Source organism: Pseudozyma hubeiensis (assembly GCF_000403515.1).
Source record: "Pseudozyma hubeiensis SY62 DNA, scaffold: PHS52, whole genome shotgun sequence".
NCBI lineage: Eukaryota > Fungi > Basidiomycota > Ustilaginomycetes > Ustilaginales > Ustilaginaceae > Pseudozyma > Pseudozyma hubeiensis.
The window spans coordinates 80,540-102,617 of NW_012133834.1; the positions used below are offsets into that span (position 1 = coordinate 80,540).

General features: G+C 57.3%; 7 protein-coding genes across 7 annotated transcripts; 4 read left to right on the top strand and 3 right to left on the bottom strand.

The window, feature by feature from the left end:
• Positions 1-491: 491 nt before the first annotated feature.
• PHSY_005619 (hypothetical protein) lies at positions 492-9,240 on the top strand (the record flags this gene model as incomplete). Its single annotated transcript, XM_012336228.1, has 5 exons — positions 492-1,641; positions 2,375-5,958; positions 6,350-7,561; positions 8,231-8,664; positions 8,964-9,240. The coding sequence occupies 5 exons, from the start codon at positions 492-494 to the stop codon at positions 9,238-9,240; spliced, it is 6,657 nt and encodes a 2,218-aa protein (XP_012191618.1).
• A 428-nt stretch (positions 9,241-9,668) lies between these two features.
• On the bottom strand, positions 9,669-11,375 carry PHSY_005620 (RSC complex protein; the record flags this gene model as incomplete). The annotated part of the gene is made up of 1 exon (XM_012336229.1): positions 9,669-11,375. The coding sequence occupies one exon, from the start codon at positions 11,373-11,375 to the stop codon at positions 9,669-9,671; it is 1,707 nt and encodes a 568-aa protein (XP_012191619.1).
• Positions 11,376-13,577: 2,202 nt separating this feature from the next.
• PHSY_005621 (hypothetical protein) lies at positions 13,578-15,680 on the top strand (the record flags this gene model as incomplete). Its single annotated transcript, XM_012336230.1, has 1 exon — positions 13,578-15,680. One exon carries the CDS (start codon positions 13,578-13,580, stop codon positions 15,678-15,680), a length of 2,103 nt encoding a protein of 700 aa, XP_012191620.1.
• Positions 15,681-16,420: 740 nt separating this feature from the next.
• On the top strand, positions 16,421-17,245 carry PHSY_005622 (hypothetical protein; the record flags this gene model as incomplete). Its single annotated transcript, XM_012336231.1, has 1 exon — positions 16,421-17,245. One exon carries the CDS (start codon positions 16,421-16,423, stop codon positions 17,243-17,245), a length of 825 nt encoding a protein of 274 aa, XP_012191621.1.
• Positions 17,246-17,446: 201 nt separating this feature from the next.
• PHSY_005623 (hypothetical protein) lies at positions 17,447-18,130 on the bottom strand (the record flags this gene model as incomplete). The annotated part of the gene is made up of 1 exon (XM_012336232.1): positions 17,447-18,130. The coding sequence occupies one exon, from the start codon at positions 18,128-18,130 to the stop codon at positions 17,447-17,449; it is 684 nt and encodes a 227-aa protein (XP_012191622.1).
• Positions 18,131-18,377: 247 nt separating this feature from the next.
• Positions 18,378-18,976, top strand: PHSY_005624 (hypothetical protein; the record flags this gene model as incomplete). The annotated part of the gene is made up of 2 exons (XM_012336233.1): positions 18,378-18,432; positions 18,630-18,976. The coding sequence occupies 2 exons, from the start codon at positions 18,378-18,380 to the stop codon at positions 18,974-18,976; spliced, it is 402 nt and encodes a 133-aa protein (XP_012191623.1).
• A 368-nt stretch (positions 18,977-19,344) lies between these two features.
• Positions 19,345-21,696, bottom strand: PHSY_005625 (hypothetical protein; the record flags this gene model as incomplete). Its single annotated transcript, XM_012336234.1, has 1 exon — positions 19,345-21,696. The coding sequence occupies one exon, from the start codon at positions 21,694-21,696 to the stop codon at positions 19,345-19,347; it is 2,352 nt and encodes a 783-aa protein (XP_012191624.1).
• Between the last annotated feature and the right edge of the window lie 382 nt (positions 21,697-22,078).

Sequence of the window (22,078 nt, forward strand, 5' to 3'; positions counted from 1 at the left end):
TATGTCTACGTAGACGCGATGCCGTGCTACGTCACTCTCCTCCTGTGAGGCATTGAATGTGATCTGCTGGACGATGCCAAATTGAGCACTCCTGGTGAAGCAGATCCGGCTCCAATCCAGGTCCGTGCTTGGGCAAGGGCTGAGAGCAGCCTAACGATTTTTCACCTCTGTTAGATCAGACACGCTGTTGGTCTGAGCGGCGCGCGGCCCATCTCGACACGCTGTGGTGCCCGGCATGACAGTCTTCCGAATCGGAAAATGAGATGGCAAAAGCAGAGACCGTGCAGGAATCTGGGCTTTTGGATGATTCCCGTTGATGAATCGATTGATCTTCTCATCGCATTGTCCATCTCATCCATCGTCTACACAGCAAAGCGTCCACCACTTCCTGCACTGGATCTTGCTGAGCACCTCATCTTTGGACTCGATCGCGCTTGGCACCATAGATCCGAACCTCGAGCTCAACGCGCACGTAGCATTTTATATCGACCATGGACGTACCCATGCAAGACGCCAACCGACGAGGCGGAGGAGGACGACGGAACGGGCCCGCCAATGCTCGTGCTGCGCGTCGCAGCGACCCGTACGCTCGCGACTCGAGAGCACGGCCCAACGCTGCTGCTGTTGCTGCTCCTCGCGACCAGAACAGTGCACCATCTGCTCAATCGCAAGCCGGCACGTCGTATGCGCCTCCCGAGCTCAGCATTCGTGGGTCGAGCGGTCCTACCTGGATCGTCGTGTCCAACCTCGTCGCTGGTACATCGCTGGAAGACGTGCGTCTCACCTTCGGCATGTTCGGTCGTGTCGAAGAGGTCAAGCAGCGACCTCCGCCCTCGGCCAACCACCCGACCGTCTCGTTCGAGGTCGCGTTTGACAAGCGAGAGAACGCCGAATCTGCGGCGGAAAAGTTCAACGGAGCACTCGCAGACGGCAGGATCCTGCAAGTGTCGATCAAGAAGCCCGAAACGCCGCGCGACGCCTACAGCCAGTTTAACAGGGCTACGGCACAAGCGGTTGCGCAACGACCTCGCGAAAAGGCCGCCAACTTGATCCCTGCCCCCGCTGCGCTGCCGTACACGCCTACACCGGCAGCCGCCGTGACCGCTGCCATCCCCACGGGTCCTGCCAGCATGCGCTCTCGTGCACACACCGCACGACTTGTCGAGCCTCGTGCCAAGCAGTCCAACGTCGCACCGGGCGCTCAGAAGAATGCACCCGCGGCTGGCAAAGCGTCTGCTGCCAACAACGGCACTGGTAAGAACAAGAGCAAGGCTGCCAATGCTGCCGCCGCCCCCACAGGTCTCAAGAAGGCCACCGGCGCAGCAGCGGCGCTCAAACCGCAATCGCTTGCCCAGCGGATCCCCGAACCACTGGCGAACCGTCTGTTGACGCAGGAACAGGCGCAAAAGCTGCGCGCCGAGGAGGCGAAGAAGAAGGCCAGGGACGAGGCACGCGCCAAGGCGATCGCAGCCACGGGCAAGCATACCGTGCTGGGCAAGCGTCTCGGTGGTCTGCCACTGGCGCAGCGGTTGGTGCAGTCGGCAGGCACACCCAAGTCGGACCAGAGCGCCATCCGAGCTGCTGCAGAGAAGAAGAAGCGCAAGAGGGACGCGGCCAAGGCGAAAAAGACCAAGAAGACAGGTGCGGCTGGCAGCGGAATGGATCTCGACGGATGATCGACGTTTCGCCATATCATCGAGATCTGCATCTCAGCCATCATTCTCCCCCCAATCAGAAATCTTTCCTGCGTCGCAAGCGATCAAGCATGTGCACAAGACCGGCTTCATCGGTGATTGAACAGCTTGCAAAAGGGGACCAGTATGCTTGCTCCTTCGGTTCGGCGTGCAAAAGGCGTTCAAGGTGTTGGCCGCCGTATGTGATTGATTTTCGTCCAACAAGACTGTGAGATTGACAGGTCTCCTCGCCAAATGGCAGCAGCGCAAAAGCGTTGATGAGGAAATTGACACACACACGCGTCGCGTTTGCACTTTAACTGCATTGCGCCCATCTGGAATAAATGGCTGATAGAGTGCCCGCCTGCTGCCGACCGCGCTCCTGCGGTGCTAAAGATGCATGGCGCTCGGCTCGTGTTGCTCTTCGTTATTCTGGCTCAGCTGAAGCTCGACTGCGCTGTCTGCGACCTGCTCCATCATCTCGTCTCCCCCGTTTCGCCTCGCTTCCTTACAAGTATCCACCTTTACGAAAGCTTGAAAGCCGCGCATAGCAACACCATCCCCGCCTACAAGCAGACGCGGTCATGGCCACCCCTTGGTCATAGATCCTTCCCAATCTACTGAACGACGCTTCGAGGGCCAACGTTCTCCATCGCAGAACAGCTCTGCTCGCCTATACCCACCGTCTCTTCCCTCGCCAGCTCGCCGCTGCTCACCACCCACCATGCACATCAAGACGCTCACCATCCAGGGCTTCAAGTCCTACCGAGACCAGACAGCCGTCGAGCCCTTCTCTCCGCATCACAATGTCGTCGTCGGTCGAAACGGCTCGGGCAAGTCCAACTTCTTCTCTGCCATTCGCTTCGTCCTTTCCGACGCCTACACCTCCATGTCCCGCGAAGAGAGGCAGTCGCTCCTCCACGACAGCTCCAGCTCCACCTCGGCCACCCTTTCGGCGTTCGTAGAGATCGTCTTTGACAACAGCGACAACCGCTTCCCCACCAACGGCACCGAAGTCATCCTCCGAAGAACCATCGGTCTCAAGAAGGACGAGTACAGCATCGACCGCAAGTCGGCCTCCAAAGCCGATGTCGCCAACCTCCTCGAGTCCGCCGGCTTCTCCCGCAGCAATCCATACTACATCGTCCCTCAGGGCAGAATCACCCACCTTACGAATGCAAAGGATCACGAACGTCTCGGCCTGCTCAAGGAGGTCGCCGGTACGCGCGTCTACGAACAGCGCAGGGCCGAGTCCATAAAGATCATGGAAGACACCAGCGCGAAGCGATCCAAGATCGACGACCTCCTCGAATACATCGAGAGCCGTCTGCGCGAGCTCGACGACGAGAAGGAGGAGCTCCGCGAATACTACGAGAAGGACCGCGAGCGCAGATGCATCGAGTACACCTTGCACCAGCGCGAGCTCACAGAGTGCGCCGAGCTCCTCGAAAAGCTCGAGGACGAGCGCAGACGCGAAGTCGACGCCTCCAACGTGCGCAGGAGCGAGTTCAACGACCGCGAAAAGCTGCTCGCCCGCCTCGAGGCAGAGCTCGCCGAGACGGGCCAGACCATCGAGCAGCGCAACCTCGAAAAGAACCAGCTCGAGCAGGAGAGGCGCGATGTTGCCAAGCACCTCGCCCAGATCGAGTCGCTCGTGGAAGAGCTCGAGGAGGTCGGCGAGAAGCGTGCCGATCGACGTGGAGCTCTCGAAGCCGAGCTCGCTCGCATCCGTGTCGAGATCCAGCAAAAGCGAGCACAGCTCGAACAGCTTCGACCCACCGTCGACGCACTCCACGCCGAAGCCGAGCAGCTGCGTTCGGCGTTGGAAGAGACGAAGGCACGAGTCGCTGCGCTTTACAGCAAGCAAGGTCGTTCGGCTCAGTTCCGGAATCAGCGCGATCGCGACGAGTACCTACGAACCAAGATCACCGGTCTCGACCAGTACCTGCGCCAGCAGCAGACGCGCGTCGAGGAGACCGGCCGCGAACGTGCCAGCGTCACCGATCTGAGGGTCGCCACGCTTCGCAAGATCGATGAAACCGAGGCGAGCATCGAGAGCCGAAAGGATGCGGTGCAGCAGCTCGCCACCGAATACGCTGCCAAGCGAGATCACCGCGACGAGCTCTCGGAGGTGCGAAAGGATCTGTGGAAGGAGGAAGAGTCGCTCCGATCTTCGCTCGCCTTCGCCGGCACCGAGCTTTCCAACGCACAGCGCAAGCTCGTAGGGATGATGGACAAGGCCACCGTCCAGGGTTTGCTCGCCGTGGAAAAGATCGCGGCTCACCTTGGGTTGGACGACAACGTCAAAGGCCCCATCTACCAGCTTTTTGCGGTGGATGACACGTACAAGACCGCCGTCGAGGTCGTCGCCGGTGCTTCGCTCTTCCACGTCGTTGTCGACACGGACGAGACGGCGAGCAAGCTGCTCGAGGTCATGAACCGCGACAAGAGCGGCCGCGTCACCTTTATGCCCCTCAACCGCCTGCACCCCAAGGAGACAGATTTTCCCACCACGCAGGATGCCGTGCCGCTCGTCAAGAAGCTTCGCTTCGACAAGGCTCTCGCGCCCGCGTTCCAGCAGATCTTTGGCCGCAGCATCGTCTGCCAGAACCTCGAAATCGCTTCTGCTTACGTGCGCAGCCACGGCGTCAACGCGGTCACGTTGGACGGCGACAAGGTCGAGCGCAAGGGTGCGCTCTCTGGTGGTTACCAGGATCCGAGACGCAGCCGGCTCGACGCGGTCATCGATGTGCGCAAGTGGAAGACGCAGAGCGAGACCGATACGGCCAAGCAGTCCGAAGTGCAACGCCGCCTCACCGAGATCGAGCAGGAGATCACGGGCTTGATGGGCGAGATGTACACGTTGCAGCATCGACGTGACGAGGCGCGAAACTCGCGTGGTCCGCTCATGGACCAGCTCCAGCGAGCACGCGCCGAAGCCGACGACCTGGCTCAACGGTTGCAGAGCATCGAACGGCGCGAAGCCGACCAGAGTCTCGAGCTCAAAGCCGCCCAGACGCAGCGTGCTGAACTGCAGGAGGAACTGCGCACGCCCATGTCGCAGGGTCTCACGCCCCAGGAGGCGGCTCAGTTGGAGACGCTGCACTCGCGCGAAGACCAGCAGAAGCGCGAGCTGGCGGACAAGTCCAACACGCTGTCGGAGCTCGACAACCGTCGATCGATCCTCGAGATTGATCTGTACGAGAATCTGCGTCGACGCCAGGAAGAGATCGGCACGCAGCTCGAGGCGCTCGGCGAGTCGCTCGGTGGCGACGATGCGGCCGGGACCAGTGGCGTTCAGGATGTCTCGGCACGCAAGCGTGAGATCGAAGCTCTCCGTCGTCGCATCGCCGACCGAGAGAAACGCATCAAGGCGATCGAGACGGAGGTCGATCGGCTCACCCAGTCCATCCAAGACACGCAGTCCAACTACGACAAGACAAAGGCCGACCAAGCCGAGGACGCACGCAGCATCGCACGTCAGCAGAAGAACGTCGAACGATACCTCTCGAAGCGCTCGCGTCTGCTGGACCAGCGCGATCGATGCAACCAGGACATTCGCGACCTCGGCGTTCTACCCGAAGAGGCGTTCGAAAAGTACATCAACACCAACGCGGATAAGCTGCTCAAGAACCTGCACAAGGTGAACGAGAGCCTCAAGAAGTTCTCGCACGTCAACAAGAAGGCGGTGGAGCAGTACAACTCGTTCACCAAGCAGAGGGATCAGCTGTTGGAGAGGAGGGGGGAGCTGGAGCAGAGTGCCGAGAGCATCCAGGAGTTGATCGATGTGCTGGATCAGAGGAAGGACGAGGCGATCGAGAGGACGTTCAAGCAGGTGAGCAAGTACTTTGAGGAGGTGTTTGAGAAGCTCGTTCCTGCGGGGAGGGGCAGGCTGATCATGCAGAGACGCGCGGATATCGCGGGAGGAGCAGCGGCGCAGGAAGAGTCGGACGACGAGACGACGCAGGTGGAAAACTACACGGGCGTCTCGATCAAGGTGAGCTTCAACTCGAAGCACGACGAAGGGTTGAGGATTCAGCAGCTCTCGGGAGGACAGAAATCGCTGGTGGCGCTGGCGACGGTGTTTGCGATCCAGAAGTGCGATCCCGCGCCGTTCTACCTGTTCGACGAGATCGATGCCAACCTGGACGCGCTGTACAGGACGGCCGTGGCGAACATGATCCGGGAGCTGGCGGAGAATGCGCAGTTTATCACGACGACCTTCAGGCCGGAGATGGTGACGGTGGCGAGGAAGCACTACGGAGTGCTGTTCGATGCGAACAAGGTTAGCAGTATCAGGAGTATCAGTAGGGACGAGGCGCACGAGTTTGTAGAGGCTGCAGCTACCACGGAGCCGGCGAGGTGAGCAGCCAAAGGAGAAGATGCGGGATCGATTTTGGTAATGATGCATTGTATTGTCATGAATGGTGTTTGCTGCGAATCATGGAGCGGAGTGTGTGCAAGTAGGGTGTCATGGTGTGATATGGGAGGATGGAGGTGCACGAGCCAGCCAACGTTCTGAGGCATTGGACCCTTGATGGGATGGTTTCTCCGCGGACACCTTTGCAAGCCGGTCATGGTATCTTGCTGCGCAAATTGCAACGCTAGCTTCCAGCCCTCATCCTAATGCCTCTGCGACCCCACAAGCTTTGATTGGCTTGACGATTGCCATTCAGAGTGTGTCTACACCACCTGCTCACTCCACCGCAGCCTCTCGGATCCACCCCGCCGTGCATACCAGTATCGCGAGCATCATGCCTCGACACATCGAGATCGTCGTCAACCCCGCCTCGGGCTCGCGTCTGGCACAATCGCTTCTCGAACAACACATCTTACCACTGCTATCCTCCTTTCGCTGTCGAATTCGTTCCACCGAGAGTGCTGGCGATGCTATCCGCCTAGGATCCGAGATCGTGCAGGACCACCCGACCGCGTCAACGCTAGACGTCATTTCGATTGGAGGCGATGGAACCACGCACGAGCTTCTCAACGGCCTGTACCTGCACTCTTCTTCCAACACTTCTTCCTCCTCTTTGAACGTGAAGGTTCGACTGGCGATCGTACCAGCGGGAACGGCGAACGCGCTGTACTCGGCCATGTATCCGAAGCTGTGGACGCAGGAACTGCAAACCCGCGTAGCGTCGGCAAAATCGATCCGAGAACTCGACGCGGATGTGGTCGATGTGATGCTGAAAAGCGTCTTTTCGCTGGTTGCGGAAGATGGGGAGAAGCTGTGGAGTCTACCGCTCATGTTGAACCGGTTGGAAGAGGAGGAGGGGGAAAACCTGTTGGTGAGTCATCTGGTGACGTCGCATGCGCTGCATGCTGCGATACTGCACGATGCGGATACTCCGGAGATGAGGGACAAGTATCAAGGGATAGAGAGGTTCAAGGTTGCTGCTCAGGCGAATGCTACCCGATGGACGCGAGGGGGTCTCACTCTGAACGGTCGTGCGGGGGACGGGGTGGAGAGATACTCTCCCGCCGAGAAGAATTTCAAACCGTTCGAGCAGGGGAAGGACAGGGTGCAGTTGGAAGGACCGTTTCTGTATCTGAATGCGATGGTCACAGATCGGCTCGAGTCGAGCTTCGTACCAGCACCTCTGTCGGGCGCATTTGAGACGCACGGACTGCCACTGGATGCGGTGGATGTCGTCGTCATCCGTCCCGCGCGGGATCGCTCTCTCGACAGCTTGAAGGAGGACGAAGCAGCGATCAGGTTCGCAGAGAGGAGGCTGGGAGAGATCACAGTGGGCATGTACAGCGGTGGTAGACATGTGGATATGGTTTATGGTGAGGACGAGCCTGTCGTGGAGTACTTTCGTTGTTCGGGGTATGTTTTCAGACCGGAAGAGGGGAAGGGGGAAGAAGGGGAAAAGGCGAAGCTGGTGTGTACGGATGGATTCATTTCAAAGAGCGGGAGGACGACGGTGTCGAGGTGGGTGGACGGTCAGCAGGAGCAGCAGCAGGAAGGGGAGGGGAGGATAAGACGAGGCCTAGCTGCTCCGCTTGTATGGTGTTGACGACAGACACAGCATGGCATTCCTACCGCAATGATACCAAGTTCGCTGCAGCTCACAAGGCTTTGCGTCGCGATGAGCAGTGCTTCTCAATCGTAGTGTGTGAGTGTGTCGAGCAGTGGGGGGGTGTACAATGCATGAGGAGGGAGAGATCGCGGCGGCCAAAACGCGTGGCAATCGGGAGATGAGATCGCTCGATCTGTTGCAGAATGTGTGGCTTTTTCTGCGGCTTTGCTACGTGGAAACCGCGCGGTTTTGATGCATCTCACGAGCCACGAGCCAGTCAGTCACGCACGCGCCGCTGTCGTGCGGAAACCACACCGCACAGTCCAGCACACACACACCCGTCTCGTTTTTGTGGTCCAAACCCGCGTTTCTCAACACCCAAACATTCCTGAAACATCAAACACCATCATCATCTTCCCTCCCTCTCTCACCCACCAACAATATCCACACACGATGTCGTTGAACATCTTTCGTTTGGCGGGGGACTTTGCCCACCTCGCATCCATCTTCATCCTCCTCCACAAAATCCAGCTGTCCAAATCATGTCGTGGCATCTCGTTCAAAACGCAACTCCTCTACACGGTCGTCTTTGTGACGCGCTATCTGGACATCTTTGCAGAGACGTCGCTGTATCGGTTTTTGATGAAGGCGTTCTTCATCGGAAGTTCGGTGTACGTGTTGTATCTGATGAAGGTCAAATACAGACCGACGCACGATGGCGGGGCGATCGATACGATCAAGTTGGAGTGGTTGATGGGGGGATGTGCGGTGTTGGCGTTGGTGTTCAACTATCACTTTGATGTGATGGAGGTGTTGTGGACGTTCAGTATTTATCTGGAGGCGGTGGCGATATTGCCCCAGCTGTTCATGTTGCAGAGGACGGGCGAGGCGGAGACCATCACGACGCATTACATCTTTGCGTTGGGCGCGTATAGGGCGCTGTACATTCCCAACTGGCTCTATCGGTAAGTATACGAGACGAAGAGAGAAGGGAGGAGAATAGAAAATGCTGACAATATCGCAATCAATCGCGAAACACGTGCAGATATGTATCGGAGAATCAAGTCGATCCAATCTCGATCCTTTCTGGATTGGTTCAGACCGGTTTGTACCTCGATTTCTTCTACGGTTATTATCACGACGACCCCAAAACCCCCACCGCTGTTGCTCGAACTCGCTTCAACCTCGTAGCACGCGGTATACCGAGAGGAACCCAGCCAAACTGACAACTCATCTTTCTTTTTGCCTTTGTTTTGCGTCACAGTGTACTTTACAAAAGTGATGAAGGGCGAAAAGTTCGAGCTGCCCGCATAAGCACGCCAACGTTGACGAGAGCAACCCCTTCGCGACGAGGTGTTCGGTTTGGATTCCGTCTGTATGCGTTGGAACTCTCTGGAAGAAACGCCTCAGCATGTCGTTCGGCGATCCACTCTGAAGAAAGAGGATGCACGGGCTGGCGTCCACGTACGTCGTCGCATTGTTCCCCGAAAGGCCCTGCAAGCGGTGTTTTCGCGCAACAACCCTCGTGCGACAATGTGTAGATGTATCGTACACGAGATAAAGTAAAAGAAAATCTCACCATCTCTACATCGGAAACGAAACAGTGGCAGAAGAGAGAGATCCGTGAGCACATAGCGGCGTGGGTCTCCAGAATGGATGTGGTGCAACCGACATGTCTTTTTGGGGTGGTGGTCGGATGTGAACTATGAAGCGTTGTTATGAAGAGACGGTGGAAGTGACGGTCAGCCAGAGGAAGATGCCGTTGTCGAATGGACCATAGCGGCTAATTGTCGTTGTCACAGCTTGCGCCGCAGGGCAACAGAGTTGTCTGCTGATGACGCGAATGTGTCTCTGCTCACAATCTCGACTTTTGAGCCTGACACACGAAGACGCAATGCTGTTCTGTAAACCAAAGTGTATGTCGACGCTAGAACAAGCTTCAGAATCACACAAATGTGTTGCTGCGCGACTACGCTTTTGCCAGATCCATCTTCCCCTCCAACTGGCGAGCTCGGTGGATCGCGGAGAGCTGATCGATCACCATGGACCTAGCTTTGTCCAGTCCGGTCTGCGATCGTATCCGTCTGCGTTGGATGAACCACAGCAGCAGGTCTAGGATGACGATCCACCATAGACGATGCGTTGAGTCTCCTCGATGGAGTACGAATGGTGAGGGTGCGGTGGAAGATGTACTCGCAGCCGCGGCGCTAGCGGTGCTGGAAGAGGGAGTTGGTTGTGCTGCAGAAGTGGACGAAGAGGAGGGATACGGGGTGGAAGAAGTGATGGGTGGGAAGAGCGATGCGTTGGGAGCAGATGAGGACGTGCTGCTGGAGGTAGGAGTCGGCGATGCAAAAGTGGAAGGCGTGGTAGGAAGGGCTATGGGTGCGACTTCAGACGAAGTCGCGATGGAAGACGACGCGACCGGAAAAAAGTCCGTCTGTCTCCGAACGAGTGTCGTCATACTCGGCGTTGCAGTCGCTGCAGGGGACACTGGTCGGCTCTCCGCTTGATCGTCGCTAGAAGTCGACACGGTTGCATTCGAAGTCGTCCCAGCAGATCCTTCACGCGTCCGAGATGTGCTTCTAGCACTGCTCGACGTGGACAGCGGCACAGCAGCGCTGCTCACATCACCAGCCAGCGAAGAAGCGCTCCACCCGGAACCATCCACCTGCCTTCCATCTCCTGAACCTGAGAACGACCCAACCGGCCCCACCGCAAACTTCGCATTCAACACCACAGCAACTCCCACCATACCCAACGCAGACAGCAGAAGCAACGGAACAATCACCCTCTTGAGCTTGCGAGAAACGCGGATGAGGGCTGGAGTCGCTTGCAAGTCACTCGCACCTTGCGTCGACGATGCTGGTGCGGGCTCGGTGTACTTTGGTGGTTCCGAAGCTTGTTCGTCCTGCGGCTGATCGACAAGTGTCGCTGAGCTTTGATTCGTTGCTGGAGCATGACTGGGTAGAACCGAGTTCGGCGTTGGAGATGTCCGAAATTTAGCTGCCAAGGTGGGGAAGAGCGCATCCAAATCGGAGCAGACGTGAAGAACGAATGCGAGAAGGTGTACGATAGTGACGCATCCTAAAGTGACACCGATCCAGAGCGGAAGTCCTTGAGGAAGTGTACTACCAGTCGTTGGATTTGACGAGAACGCAACGGATGTCGGAGCACTGGAGAAGAAGCTGCCGTTGCTATCTGATTGTGTCGTCGTTTGGTTTGTCAAGGTCGGACCCGCACCTGCTCCTCCCATCGTTCCATTCAGTGGCGGGAACATCTGCTCCAACTGACCTTGAAATGTCACCATTGCGTCCAAATGATGCGTGTAGTCCGGTACGAACTTCCACGAGAAGGGAGTACACGATCGCTGCATCGGCAGCGCATCGAACCATTCTTGAAGTGCTTGTTGCTGTGCGGATCCGGATTGGCGAGCATTGCTCGGCAGAGGGCTAGCAGATAGATCTGGCAGCGAGATGCAGGATGAGAGCGGACCGAAGGTCAACAGCGTCGTCAATGATTCTGCGCTGGCGTTTCTTGAAACAGAACCTGCAGAGACGAGGCCAGCGGGGCCGATCCACGTCTGGTTGAGCTGTGCCGTGGTGTTGGTGCTCAAGCTCGGCGTACTCGGAGCGTTGACGGTAGCAGTTGCGTTTGTAGCGTTGCTAGAGGTGGACATGGTTGCTGCTGCTAATGGTGTGGTAGAAGCCAGGGTTGCTTTCGACGCAAGCTGAAGGTTCAACGAGAAGGCGAAAGCTGGGGCTCAGCGCTTGGGTGTTTCAGATCGGAAACAAGGTTTGAAGGGATCGTGGCCGAAGACTACTTATCACACCATGCCCTTGCCTCTCGCTACGGCCACCAAGCTCAGAACAGATCTGGACAACAAAGGGTATCAACGTCCCCGTGAAAAGTAGCCCACGACAAAGGGAGGTGTTGATGAAGAAGCCGCTGCCATGCACGAGGTCGACGCCGACTGCGTCCTCGCCTTGGCCAGCATTCTTTCATGACGATGATACAGTAGTCACGGAGCACAAAGGGTAGCCCCAAATGCAAATATCGTCCAAAGAATGTGTTGTTCGGCATGTGGTGGGCCTAGAAGAAAGGGACTTTCCACGCCTGGTGACGCGTCCAAAATCGTATGCTATATGAAACGAGACAAAGGGTCGCCACAAAGACCCGTCTTCGCCGATTTGGACGCAACTTCATCGACCGCAGCCCTTTGTTCGTCAAAATTGACGTCTTGTCAGAAAGAAGACCACCATGTCGATGGAATTCCGGCATATAAGTCGACTTGTTGGTCGCATGACAGCTGATCCTTTCTGACCGTGGACCACCTCCATCTCAATCCATCTTTGCATTCCAGAACTCAACAGCAGAGATGGTGCCCTCAGTACCAAACAATTCGGCGGTGAAAGGCAAAGACCGAATCGTAGCGTGGATCTTGCTTGTACTCCACGCGTTGGTACTGGCCATCTCAGTGCTCTTGCTCCTCAGCCCCAACACGCTCTTCAATCGCGAAAGCGGCTTGGCGAATGTCAAGCTCGACATCACAGCGCTATCATCATATTCACCACTCAACCGAGACACGACTTCAAGTCAGAACGGACAAACGCATGCGTAGCTACCCGGTCCTTGTGCTTGGACATCGAGAGCTGTTCATTGGTCGGCAAGGATTCCGTCCCTTACCGTCAAGTTCGGCATCGCAAAAAAGCCGGTACAAGTCACGCGGTAGGAGTAGCAACAGACCCCTTCCATCTTGCATCTTCATACAATCACAAATTCGAATCGCTCCGAGGCCCGTGCTGCAGACTTTGATGTCATTGTTGAGCGGCTAGAGGCATTATGCATTGTTCAGACCCGTGAACGCCGACAGGACCGGAGACTAGGAGCGGTTTGCGATCGACTGCGGACGCCTCTAAATCATGTGTTGCTATGCAACGCTAATCTCCTTGAGCGCGGTTCGGAGCTCGGAGCCACACAATGGAGAGGATCATAATCAGCCGTTCAGCCATCTTGTCGGCTTGCAGGCTGCAAGTGCGATACATAGCACGAAGATCAGCGCTGTGACATTGACCGTGAGGGCTGTGGACCACAATGACACCGTCGGAAGCGTGACCCGGCACTAAGTCTCTGGACATGGCTTTGTCGCGTGGGCGTAAGTGTGATGGCGAATTTGACGCTTTTTGTTTGACGTTTGTATGCATCCAAGAGGCGCCTCCATCTTTGGCTCGGTTGTGACTTTTCGAATCGTCTTGCCTGTCAACAACGCATGTCGCATAGTCAGTCACAGACCTCTCAGAGATGGACTGGAGGACGCCTGCTGCACTTGGGCTGCAAGGTCGGGCGTGCATGCGGTCATTGAAAAGGGCAAGCAGAGTCGCTTTTTGAGCTTTGAGATCCGAGCAGAGCCTTATCATTGTCACGCAGGTTCTCGTCGGACCCTGGATTAGCACTTTCGCAGCCAACCTGCCTTCCCGCTCGCCGGAGCTTTTTCCCCACACACACACTTGTCGCTACTCGGCCTTCTTGTTCCTTAGGAATTGGCTAGCATGTGTCTCCTCAGCTTGGGTCTGCCCACCTTCTTCGCTCGACAGCTCGGCGCTGATTGCACGACGGCTCCTTTGGTGCTGGCTCCACCCGCTCCACCATGATATAAAGTGGGCTGGCTCAGTCATCTCCCGATGTCGCCTTTCAAGCTCTCTCCCACCCCACTTCATCTCGAACAGCTGTGATTGGTGGATGCTGGTGGCTTGCACATCTCATCATGGCCGACTCACCTGCACTTGATCCAAATGGCATCACACAAGCAGGGCAACCCTTGCATGGTCGAGGCACCCACCCATACGCATCCAGCACCGCTCACGTTCCCACCTTGACCAGCATGTCCCCCGCACCCACATCCACCGACATCCTGTCGGCCAATCTCAAGCAACAAGTGGGACACGTCTTGTTTGTCATCCTGCCGCTGTCCCTCATTGTGGGGATCGTGACAGCCGACCAGTACAACCTCGATTTTGTCCGCTTGGTCCAACTCGGTTTCGCCGCGCAACTCGACCGTCACGCTCTGCCCTCCGACGACGCCCTCAGGGTCAACCCACTGCGATGGACGTTCTTGCAATCGGCGTATTGGCTCCCCATGGTGCTCTTCACCGGTGCCATGCTGGTGCTTCTGTTCGTCTTGCTCGTCGCAAAGTTGCGCCCGGCACGTTTGGTAGACGGGCTGGTTGCTATCTTGGTGCTCATAGCGGGCATGGTCGCACTCATGACGTTGCTCAATGCGTTTGTTGGCACCTCGGTCGTGGGAGTTCTTTTCACCAAGATGGCGGCCGGCTTTGCCATCTGTAGCACCTTGGGACTCGTAGCTCAAGCGGTCGAGCTCTTTCCCTCGGCGCCGGGACGAGGCTCACTGTCCGGGTCGACGCCAGCATCACATCAAGACACACTCGGATTTTCCTCTGTCACATTTGCAGCCATCTATGGATTGGGTACCGCGTTTGGCTCCAGTGCGTCCTTGTCAGGCTACCAGATCGCAAGCCTTTTGCAAAGACACGGCGTATCCTTTTCTGGGGTGCCGAATAGCGGAAGGCAAGGCTTCCTAAGCCTTTTTGTCGTTGAGGGCTGCTTCTTCTTTGCGCTCTGTCCGGCGATCGGTGTCTTGCTCATCCTAGCGCGTCGATTTGGCCGTCGACCGTCCGCAATAGATAGCGATGCCAGCACGAAAAGCAACATTCCAGCAGCTGGGAGCGCGACGATGCAGACGGACGCCAAAGACGTCGAGCGAGCGCAAATCAGCCCTGTCGAGGCACTCACCGCAAGCTCAGACGTGCCCTCAACATCCCCCGCTTCGACATCCGTCGAGGACAAGCGCGATCCGGGCTCGAGCGAAAAGACAACGTTGGCAGGTTTGCGCCGCTTGTCGTCGTACTACCCTTCTCTGTTGGCTAGCATCAACATCTTCAGGCGTAACGCGAACGGCGAGGATGCCAACAACCCTTCTGCTGTAGTCGCTAACCTTCGCAGCCTGCAGCAGATGCACACTGGATTCGGACTCTGGGTATCGAGCGTGCTGCGCCGCATCATGGTGTTCCTCTTTGGCGGGCTCGGCGTCGACGATGCGGCCTTCGACTTGATCAGTGCCGGCACCTCGTCACGCGAGACTTTCATCGCTGGTGTTTTGATCGTCAGCAACACGTCGGTCATTCAGGCAGCCGTGATTTGGCTGGTGGTCAAGACCCAGAGCCACGCGTCGAAGCTAGAATCCGCTTCAGGGTCAGCGATCAAGCTTGTGCCCGTGGTGCCAGGCTTGCCGACACTGGCGGGTGGTGTCAGTGGCGCTGTCTCTGCCATTGCCTGGAGCATCCTGGCGACCAAGAGACCGGCTGTTCGCAAGGGCTGGAGAAAACGACTGGCTGGACGGATGGAAACGCCCTGGTGGGTGCCGGCGTTGCTCACGACGTGTCTCGGCGTGTCGATCGTGGGTCTGGTTTTGGCGGTGTTGGGTAATAGCATGGTTCCCGATGGTAGCTGCGGAAGCTGGATCCTGTACGTGGCTACCATTGTGACGTTTGCCGGTACCGTCCCGCAGCTGCCGCTCGCGTTGTTGCAGATCTACACGGTGCTTGACGTCGAGCTCGGTCGCAGTCATCCCACGGATGGCACGCCAGCCATGTCGAAGGAAGAACAGGTGCAAACTGCGCCGTATCGAGCAGCGAACATCCTGGGCAGCAACTCGGAGCCATCGGTGCACGCACTGCGTTGGGAACGCGTAGGCGTCATGATCTCGACACTGACCACAACGGTCTCATCGACACTGCTCACGGCGTGGATCTTTATGCTCTCGGATACTTGTCAGACGGTGTTCTTGTTCGTCAGCGTGGTGCTCGCGGTGGGTGGGAGCGTGTGGTTGATGCTCAGGCACACGCTGCCGTGGCGGAGGCAGGGGAAGGTTGAGCAGCAGGCAGCGTCGGCTCTCGCACAGCCGTGACGCCAAGTGATGTGATCTATGTCCTGGTTTCAATGGCAACGATGATTCAACGACGAAACGAAGACAAGGACGTGCACCAGGGATGTAAAATCCCGGGTTGGTCATCACTCGCTGGATGATGTGCGTGACAACCGGATTGTGGCTGAGGTCTGTGGCGAGACTTGAGAGCTCAATGAGGCTCCTCTCCCGCCGCAGCTGGGGTTCAACGAGCGCTACGGCGAGGAATAAGAGAGGGAGGGAGGGAAGACCATCCTAGGCTCTTCCCTCTTCACTTGTGATTACTAAGGCGAATCCTTGTAGACTTCTTTTGCTCCGCTAAATGGCGCGGGGCGCAGAAGCACTCCAAGCAGCAAAAGTGGTTGCGTCTCAACCTGGCGACGATGAGAAAGATGACGGAAAGGCAAGACGACTGGATACATGAGAGGACGGCAATTCAATTCGCACAGACGACTTCGCCCTACTGCACTAGATGTAGAATGCCGACTCACAAGGTCTTGACGGATTTGTCATTTTGGGTGTCGCAGCAAGGCTTTTGCGGGATGCGGTGCTTGACATGCAGTGTTAGTGCCAAAGTGACGCGAATTTGTGCGGAAGTCGGTTGAGAAAGTCGCGTACGGGCTGCACTTCCAACGTCGACGTTGATGTTTCCCCACCACCTTCATCACCCATCGTCAAAACCCCCGAGGCAATCGTTCACCACACGTGTATCCTCCGATCTACCCGTTCACATCCACGCAATCATGGCGCCAACCGCCACGAACACAGCCTCCACCACCACCTCTGCCGCTGGCGCTGCGGCCCCGACTTCGAGCGCCTCCACCTCTGCGCTGCCGACCAGTCTGGAAGAAGCAACGCAACGCTACCATGCGACCAAACTGACGCTCCGCACGGGTCTCGCCAACAAACGTGTGATCGATCGATCGCTGATCGATCTCGAATCGCAGATCTACCTGTTCGAAGGCTCGTACCTGCAAACGACGTCTTCGTCCGGTGGAAATATCGTCAAAGGTTTCGATTCCTACCTCAAGAACTCTGCCTCCACCACCTCTCGTAGCGGCAACAGTCAGAATCTGGGAGCGGAAGTGCCCGTAGAAGATAGGATCTTCAGTTTGAGCAGTGCAACGTACCAAAAGAGTTTGGAGTTGAAGGCGAACGAAGGGTTGCTCGACGAAGAAACCAAGACGGGGGAGTTGGAATCGGATACAAGTGCTACACCGGTAGTCAAGAAGAAGAAGGACAAGGAAGCGATGCAAAGTGGAAGCAAGGATTCGGCAGTCAAGAAGAAAAAGGACAAGGAGAGGAGTCAGACCCCGCAGGTGGGCAAGACCGGTGGGAAAAACGCCGATGCCGGTGCCAATGCAACAACAGCAGCTGGAAGCACCCCCACGAAATCCACCACCGGCGGCGGAGGAGGAGGAAAAGCATCATCATCAGCAGGAGCGGGCGGAGGAACAGCGACCAAGTTGAAGAGGAAGAATACCGACGGCGCGGCGGCGGCTGCAGGCAGCAGCGGTGTTTCCACGCCTTCTGGTAAAGCGGTCAAGCGCAAGAAGGACGATGATTGAGATCGATACAAGTATACCCGGGATTGTGGGCTCATGCCTTTCACTCTGCACAATGCAACGGCAGGAGTATTCCCTACATCGTTCGAGATGGAAAGCACGCAGACGACTGTGAAAGAATCTTTACGTTGAGGCATCAAAGTACGAGTACACTCTAAATGTATCGCCAGCCTTCTCCCCCCAACCCTACGCCGCGACCCGACTTCACACCCTATACCTCTTAGTACTACCCCTCTCGAACAGCGCCCTCACAATCCACACCTGCGCCACACTTATCCCTACCATCGTAACGCTCTCCACGACACTATACCAGAAGATCTTGCTCTGGGTACTCCTCACCGTGTCAAAGTTCCTATTCTCCCTGACCCTAAAGTACCTCTGCGTCCTGCCGATCTGCGTCAACTTCTCATCCATGTTGCCGATCCCCTCTTCCAACGGAGCGCTGTGTTCCTTGAGCAGCTTGGCCGGTTGAATCGGCACATCCAGCCTGGGTTCGCTTTCGACGGTAATGTCGAAATCGATGAGCTTCTCGGCGATGGTGGACATGGAGTTTTCAAAGCAGAACGTGTATTCTCCAATGGTGTTGCCGGTGAAGATGATGTCGAGTTGACGTTCTTTGTTGCCGGAAGTGATGAGTTTCTGGTCCGGGTCGTGGACGGTGTAGTCGATGTCAAAGTGACCGCCGGATTGGACGGCGAAGTAGAAGCCAACTTTTTCGCCGACGGCGTCGACCCACGCGTAGAAGCAGGAGCGCTCGTGCGGTTCGAGCAGGGTGGTGAGCGCGGCGGAGGAGGTCGGGGTGGGGAGCAGGGTGAGCAGGAAGAGGAGGGCGAGGGAGAGGAGAGGGAAGAACGCGTTGCGAGACGGTGATGGTGACGAGGCGAACATGGTGAGAAGATGCCCTCGGAAGAGACGTAGGGAGATGGTACTGTTCCGCTTGGCAGTGTGGAGTCGTGAAGGAGCACTCGCGAGATTCCAGTGTCGCGTGACGTTGGGAGGACGAGCTCGTGACGTGCTTGGAAGATGCCGTCGAAGGGAAGGAGATACGTAAGGTGCAGCCAGCTGCAGTTGTCGTTGTTCACAGCCGTGAAAGTCGTTACGAGGGGTGTGCCCGGAAACCCGATGCCGCGATGCGATGCCAGAGATGATGGTGGTGAAGGCACTTGCTGGCGAAACAAAGTCCGAGCGTCGTGAGTCTCAGAGTTGTTCCAGCTCGACAGCCAAGAATCATTCGCACGAAAAAAATCAACCCTTTCAAAACTACTCCGGTCTAACAAGCCTCTGTTTTTGTCCACATTTATTCACTATTGCTCGCCACCAGACCCTGACAACCCCACACCTCCTCTTCCTCCTCCTCGTCATCATCCCTCCCTCCCCCTCACGCTAGCCACAATGTCAGCTCCGTACAAACCAACAGCAGCCGAAGCATCCACATCGTCGACCTCGTCCTACCTCTCCTCTTCCTCCTCCTCCTCTGCCACCCTCTCATCATCGCAACCATCAGATCCAAGTCAACCGCAAGACTTCATCACCGTCATGTCGCACAAGACGCCGTCCAAGTTCACCGACCCCTGCGCACACGCCGCCAAACTGTCGATGAAGTGTCTCGACGACAACGCGTACGACAGGAGCAAGTGCGGCGACGTCTTCAACCAGTACAGGGAGTGCAAGAAGGCGTGGATCAACCAGAGGAGGCAGGACAGGTTGAACAATCGTCCGGGGGCTTTCGATTAGGCGCGAAGGCAGAACATCGTGATGGCGAAGGATGGCAAACGGCGACGCACAAGCTTTGATTTCTCGGATTAGCAATGGCTCGAAGGAAGAGCAACTTCCAGGAACAGCAACGGGTTGCCTCGACACGATCACCTCTCTGTGACATAACGCATTCACACTACGACAAACATTGTTCGCAAACACACTCTCTCAGCTTTGAGGTATCCGGCTCCGATCTTTGAGTCAACAGACGATCGTGATGCCGTGGGTATGAGCGTTGGGTTCTCGTCAATCACCCTCTGGAAACTTCCTCACTCCACATCCACATGCACATTCTCTTCCACACGCAACGGCAAACCATCTTGAAACCATTCCCACAACTGTCTCTTTTACTCGGTCTTCTCCCCCTCGTCCGCTTCCGCCTCGAACTTGACCAGCAGCGTCCCCTCGCCCACCAGCCCGCCCACCTTGCACTTGCCACTCACGCTCTCCACCACGCCATCCCTACCGGCCTTCAAACTGATCTCGGTTTTCATGGCTTCGAGGATCACCACCGTCTCTCCCCTCTTGACCGTCTGTCCGGGCGTCACCTTGCAGTCGACGATCTTGCACGGCATGGGTGCGACCAGTGCATCGCTCGACGCCGCGCTCGCATCTCCCGCCGCCGCGGAAATCGCGGAGAACCACGTGGGCGGGATGAGCGAGAAGCTGGTCGATACGCCTGTGGGGAGGAAGGTGGTGTAGTGGAGGGAGGTGCGGGAGTGAGGGATGGTGGTGCAGCCGGTGGTGCGGATGGCAGTGAGCTCCGTGGAGCGTGAGGGTGAGGTGAGGGTGATGTTGTACGTCTGATCGGCAGCGCCGTTGGGGTGGCGGGAGGTGGGGACGACGTCGATGCGCAGCTCTCCCAAGGTCTTGTGCGAGACGTCGAAGGAGCGCTTTTCCAGAGAAACGAAATCTGGCTTCGTCCAGATACCTCCCTTGCCGTCCTCCAGGTTGCCCCTGAGATCGCGTTGGTACATCCAAATCACACCCTGAGCCACCGCCTCCTCCAACTCACCCTCCTTCGTATACGGATCACCGAACAGCCCTTCTTCCCCGTACTTGCCAATAAAACCCGTCTCGACTTTACCTTCGATGAACTTGGGGTGTCGGACCAAGTTCTTGAGAAACTGGATGTTGGTCATCGGTCCGACCACCTGATACCTTTCCAGAGCGTTGGCCATGATCCGCAACGCCTCGGTACGATCCCTCCCCTTGACGATGAGCTTGGCGATCATCGGATCGTAGTGCACGGAGATCTCGTCACCCGTTACGAACCCGGTATCCACCCTCACCACCGCTTCCGCCTTGACCTCGGAAGCGACCTCCCCGCCACCTCGGGAGATCATCGCACCGTTCGAGTGACCCACCGTGGTCGTCGGTGGCAACCTGACGTGAACCAGCTTCCCCGTATCCGGCAGGAACCCCTTATCCGTATTCTCGGCATAGATCCTCGCCTCGAACGCATGTCCCTCGATCCTCAACTCGTCCTGCAACAACGGCAACCGATTCCCGCTCGCCACCTCCAACTGCCACTCTACCAAATCCAACCCGCTCACCATCTCCGTCACCGGATGTTCGACCTGCAACCTCGTGTTCATCTCCATGAAATAAAAGTTTTCGGGTCGTTCCGCATCCAGAATGAACTCGACTGTTCCAGCTCCGACGTAGCCGACGGCTTTTGCAGCGGCGACGGCTTTTTCACCGAGCTCGGTGCGGAGGGATTCGGAGAGGTGCGGGGCGGGGGCTTCTTCGATGATCTTTTGGTGACGACGTTGGACGGAGCAGTCGCGTTCGGAGATGTACACGGCGTTGGAGTGACGATCCGCAAAGACCTGCACTTCGACGTGACGTGGAGCGGTGAGGTACTTTTCGATGAGCACCGTGGGGTCGCCGAACGACTTCAAAGCTTCGCGTTGGGCCGACGACAGTGCGTCGGCAAACTCGGCCGCCGTCGTGGCGATCTTCATCCCTTTACCACCACCTCCCTTGACGGCTTTGATCAGCACGGGGTAGCCGATCTTGTCCGCCTCTCGAGCCAAGAAATCGGGATCTTGTTCGGAACCGTGGTAACCGGGAACGCAGGGAACACCGGCAGCGAGCATGATCTCTTTGCTGGCGGATTTGCTACCCATAGCATCGATGGCCGAAGCGGGTGGACCGATGAACGTGATGCTGTCCGTGTCTTCGAGGAGCTTTGCAAAGGCTGCGTTTTCCGAGAGAAATCCGTATCCAGGGTGGATCATGGTGGCACCCGTACGCTGAGCGACAGCGAGGATCTTGTCCTGACACAGGTACGATTCGGACGAGGCAGCGGGGCCAATGCAGTACGCTTCGTCGGCGAGCTTGACGTGCTGCGAGGCTGCATCGGCTTCCGAAAAGACGGCGACGGTGGAGATGCCGAGTCGACGGCAGGTGCGGATGATTCGACAGGCGATCTCTCCGCGGTTGGCGATGAGGATCTTGGCAGGTAGCGGCTTGAGCGTCGTGGCTTCGACGGGGGAAGAGGCGATGGTGGATGCCCTGCGCTGATGTGCGATGGGCGACACGGTAGTTCGTGCAGCAGCTTGCGTGCATTGCGAAGTAGACAGCTGTCGATGGACGACCGGGGTCAATCGAGCCGCGACGTGTACCGAGCCCAGAGTCGCAGCGCCCGAGCGGACAGCCGCGAACCTAGGCTTGAGGGCCGCGTGTCTAAGCATGGCAAGAAGTTAGCTGACGAGTGGAATGCAGTGAGATGATCTTGTCGTCAATATTGGTTCTGGTCATTGATGATGTGAGGTGACAAGGAAAGGTGAAACCCCAACCCGGATCCAACAGCGCGACTCCTCTTACGGCCAGCCCAGCGTGTGTGGGGAAAAATTCGATGCCCCGCACTTCCCTCTGTCCGCTCGCAGCAACGCGTCTGTGCACCCTTTTTTCCCCTCAAAAGCCGAGCCGGTACCACGGCTTTGACGGCCATCCGCCCAGAGACCTGACCCCACCCATCAGTCTCGCCGACCGCCCCATCTACTCGATCCCCGATACGACTCTATACTCCGAGATTAATCTATCCATCTTCAAACCTCGCTCGGTCTCACACCG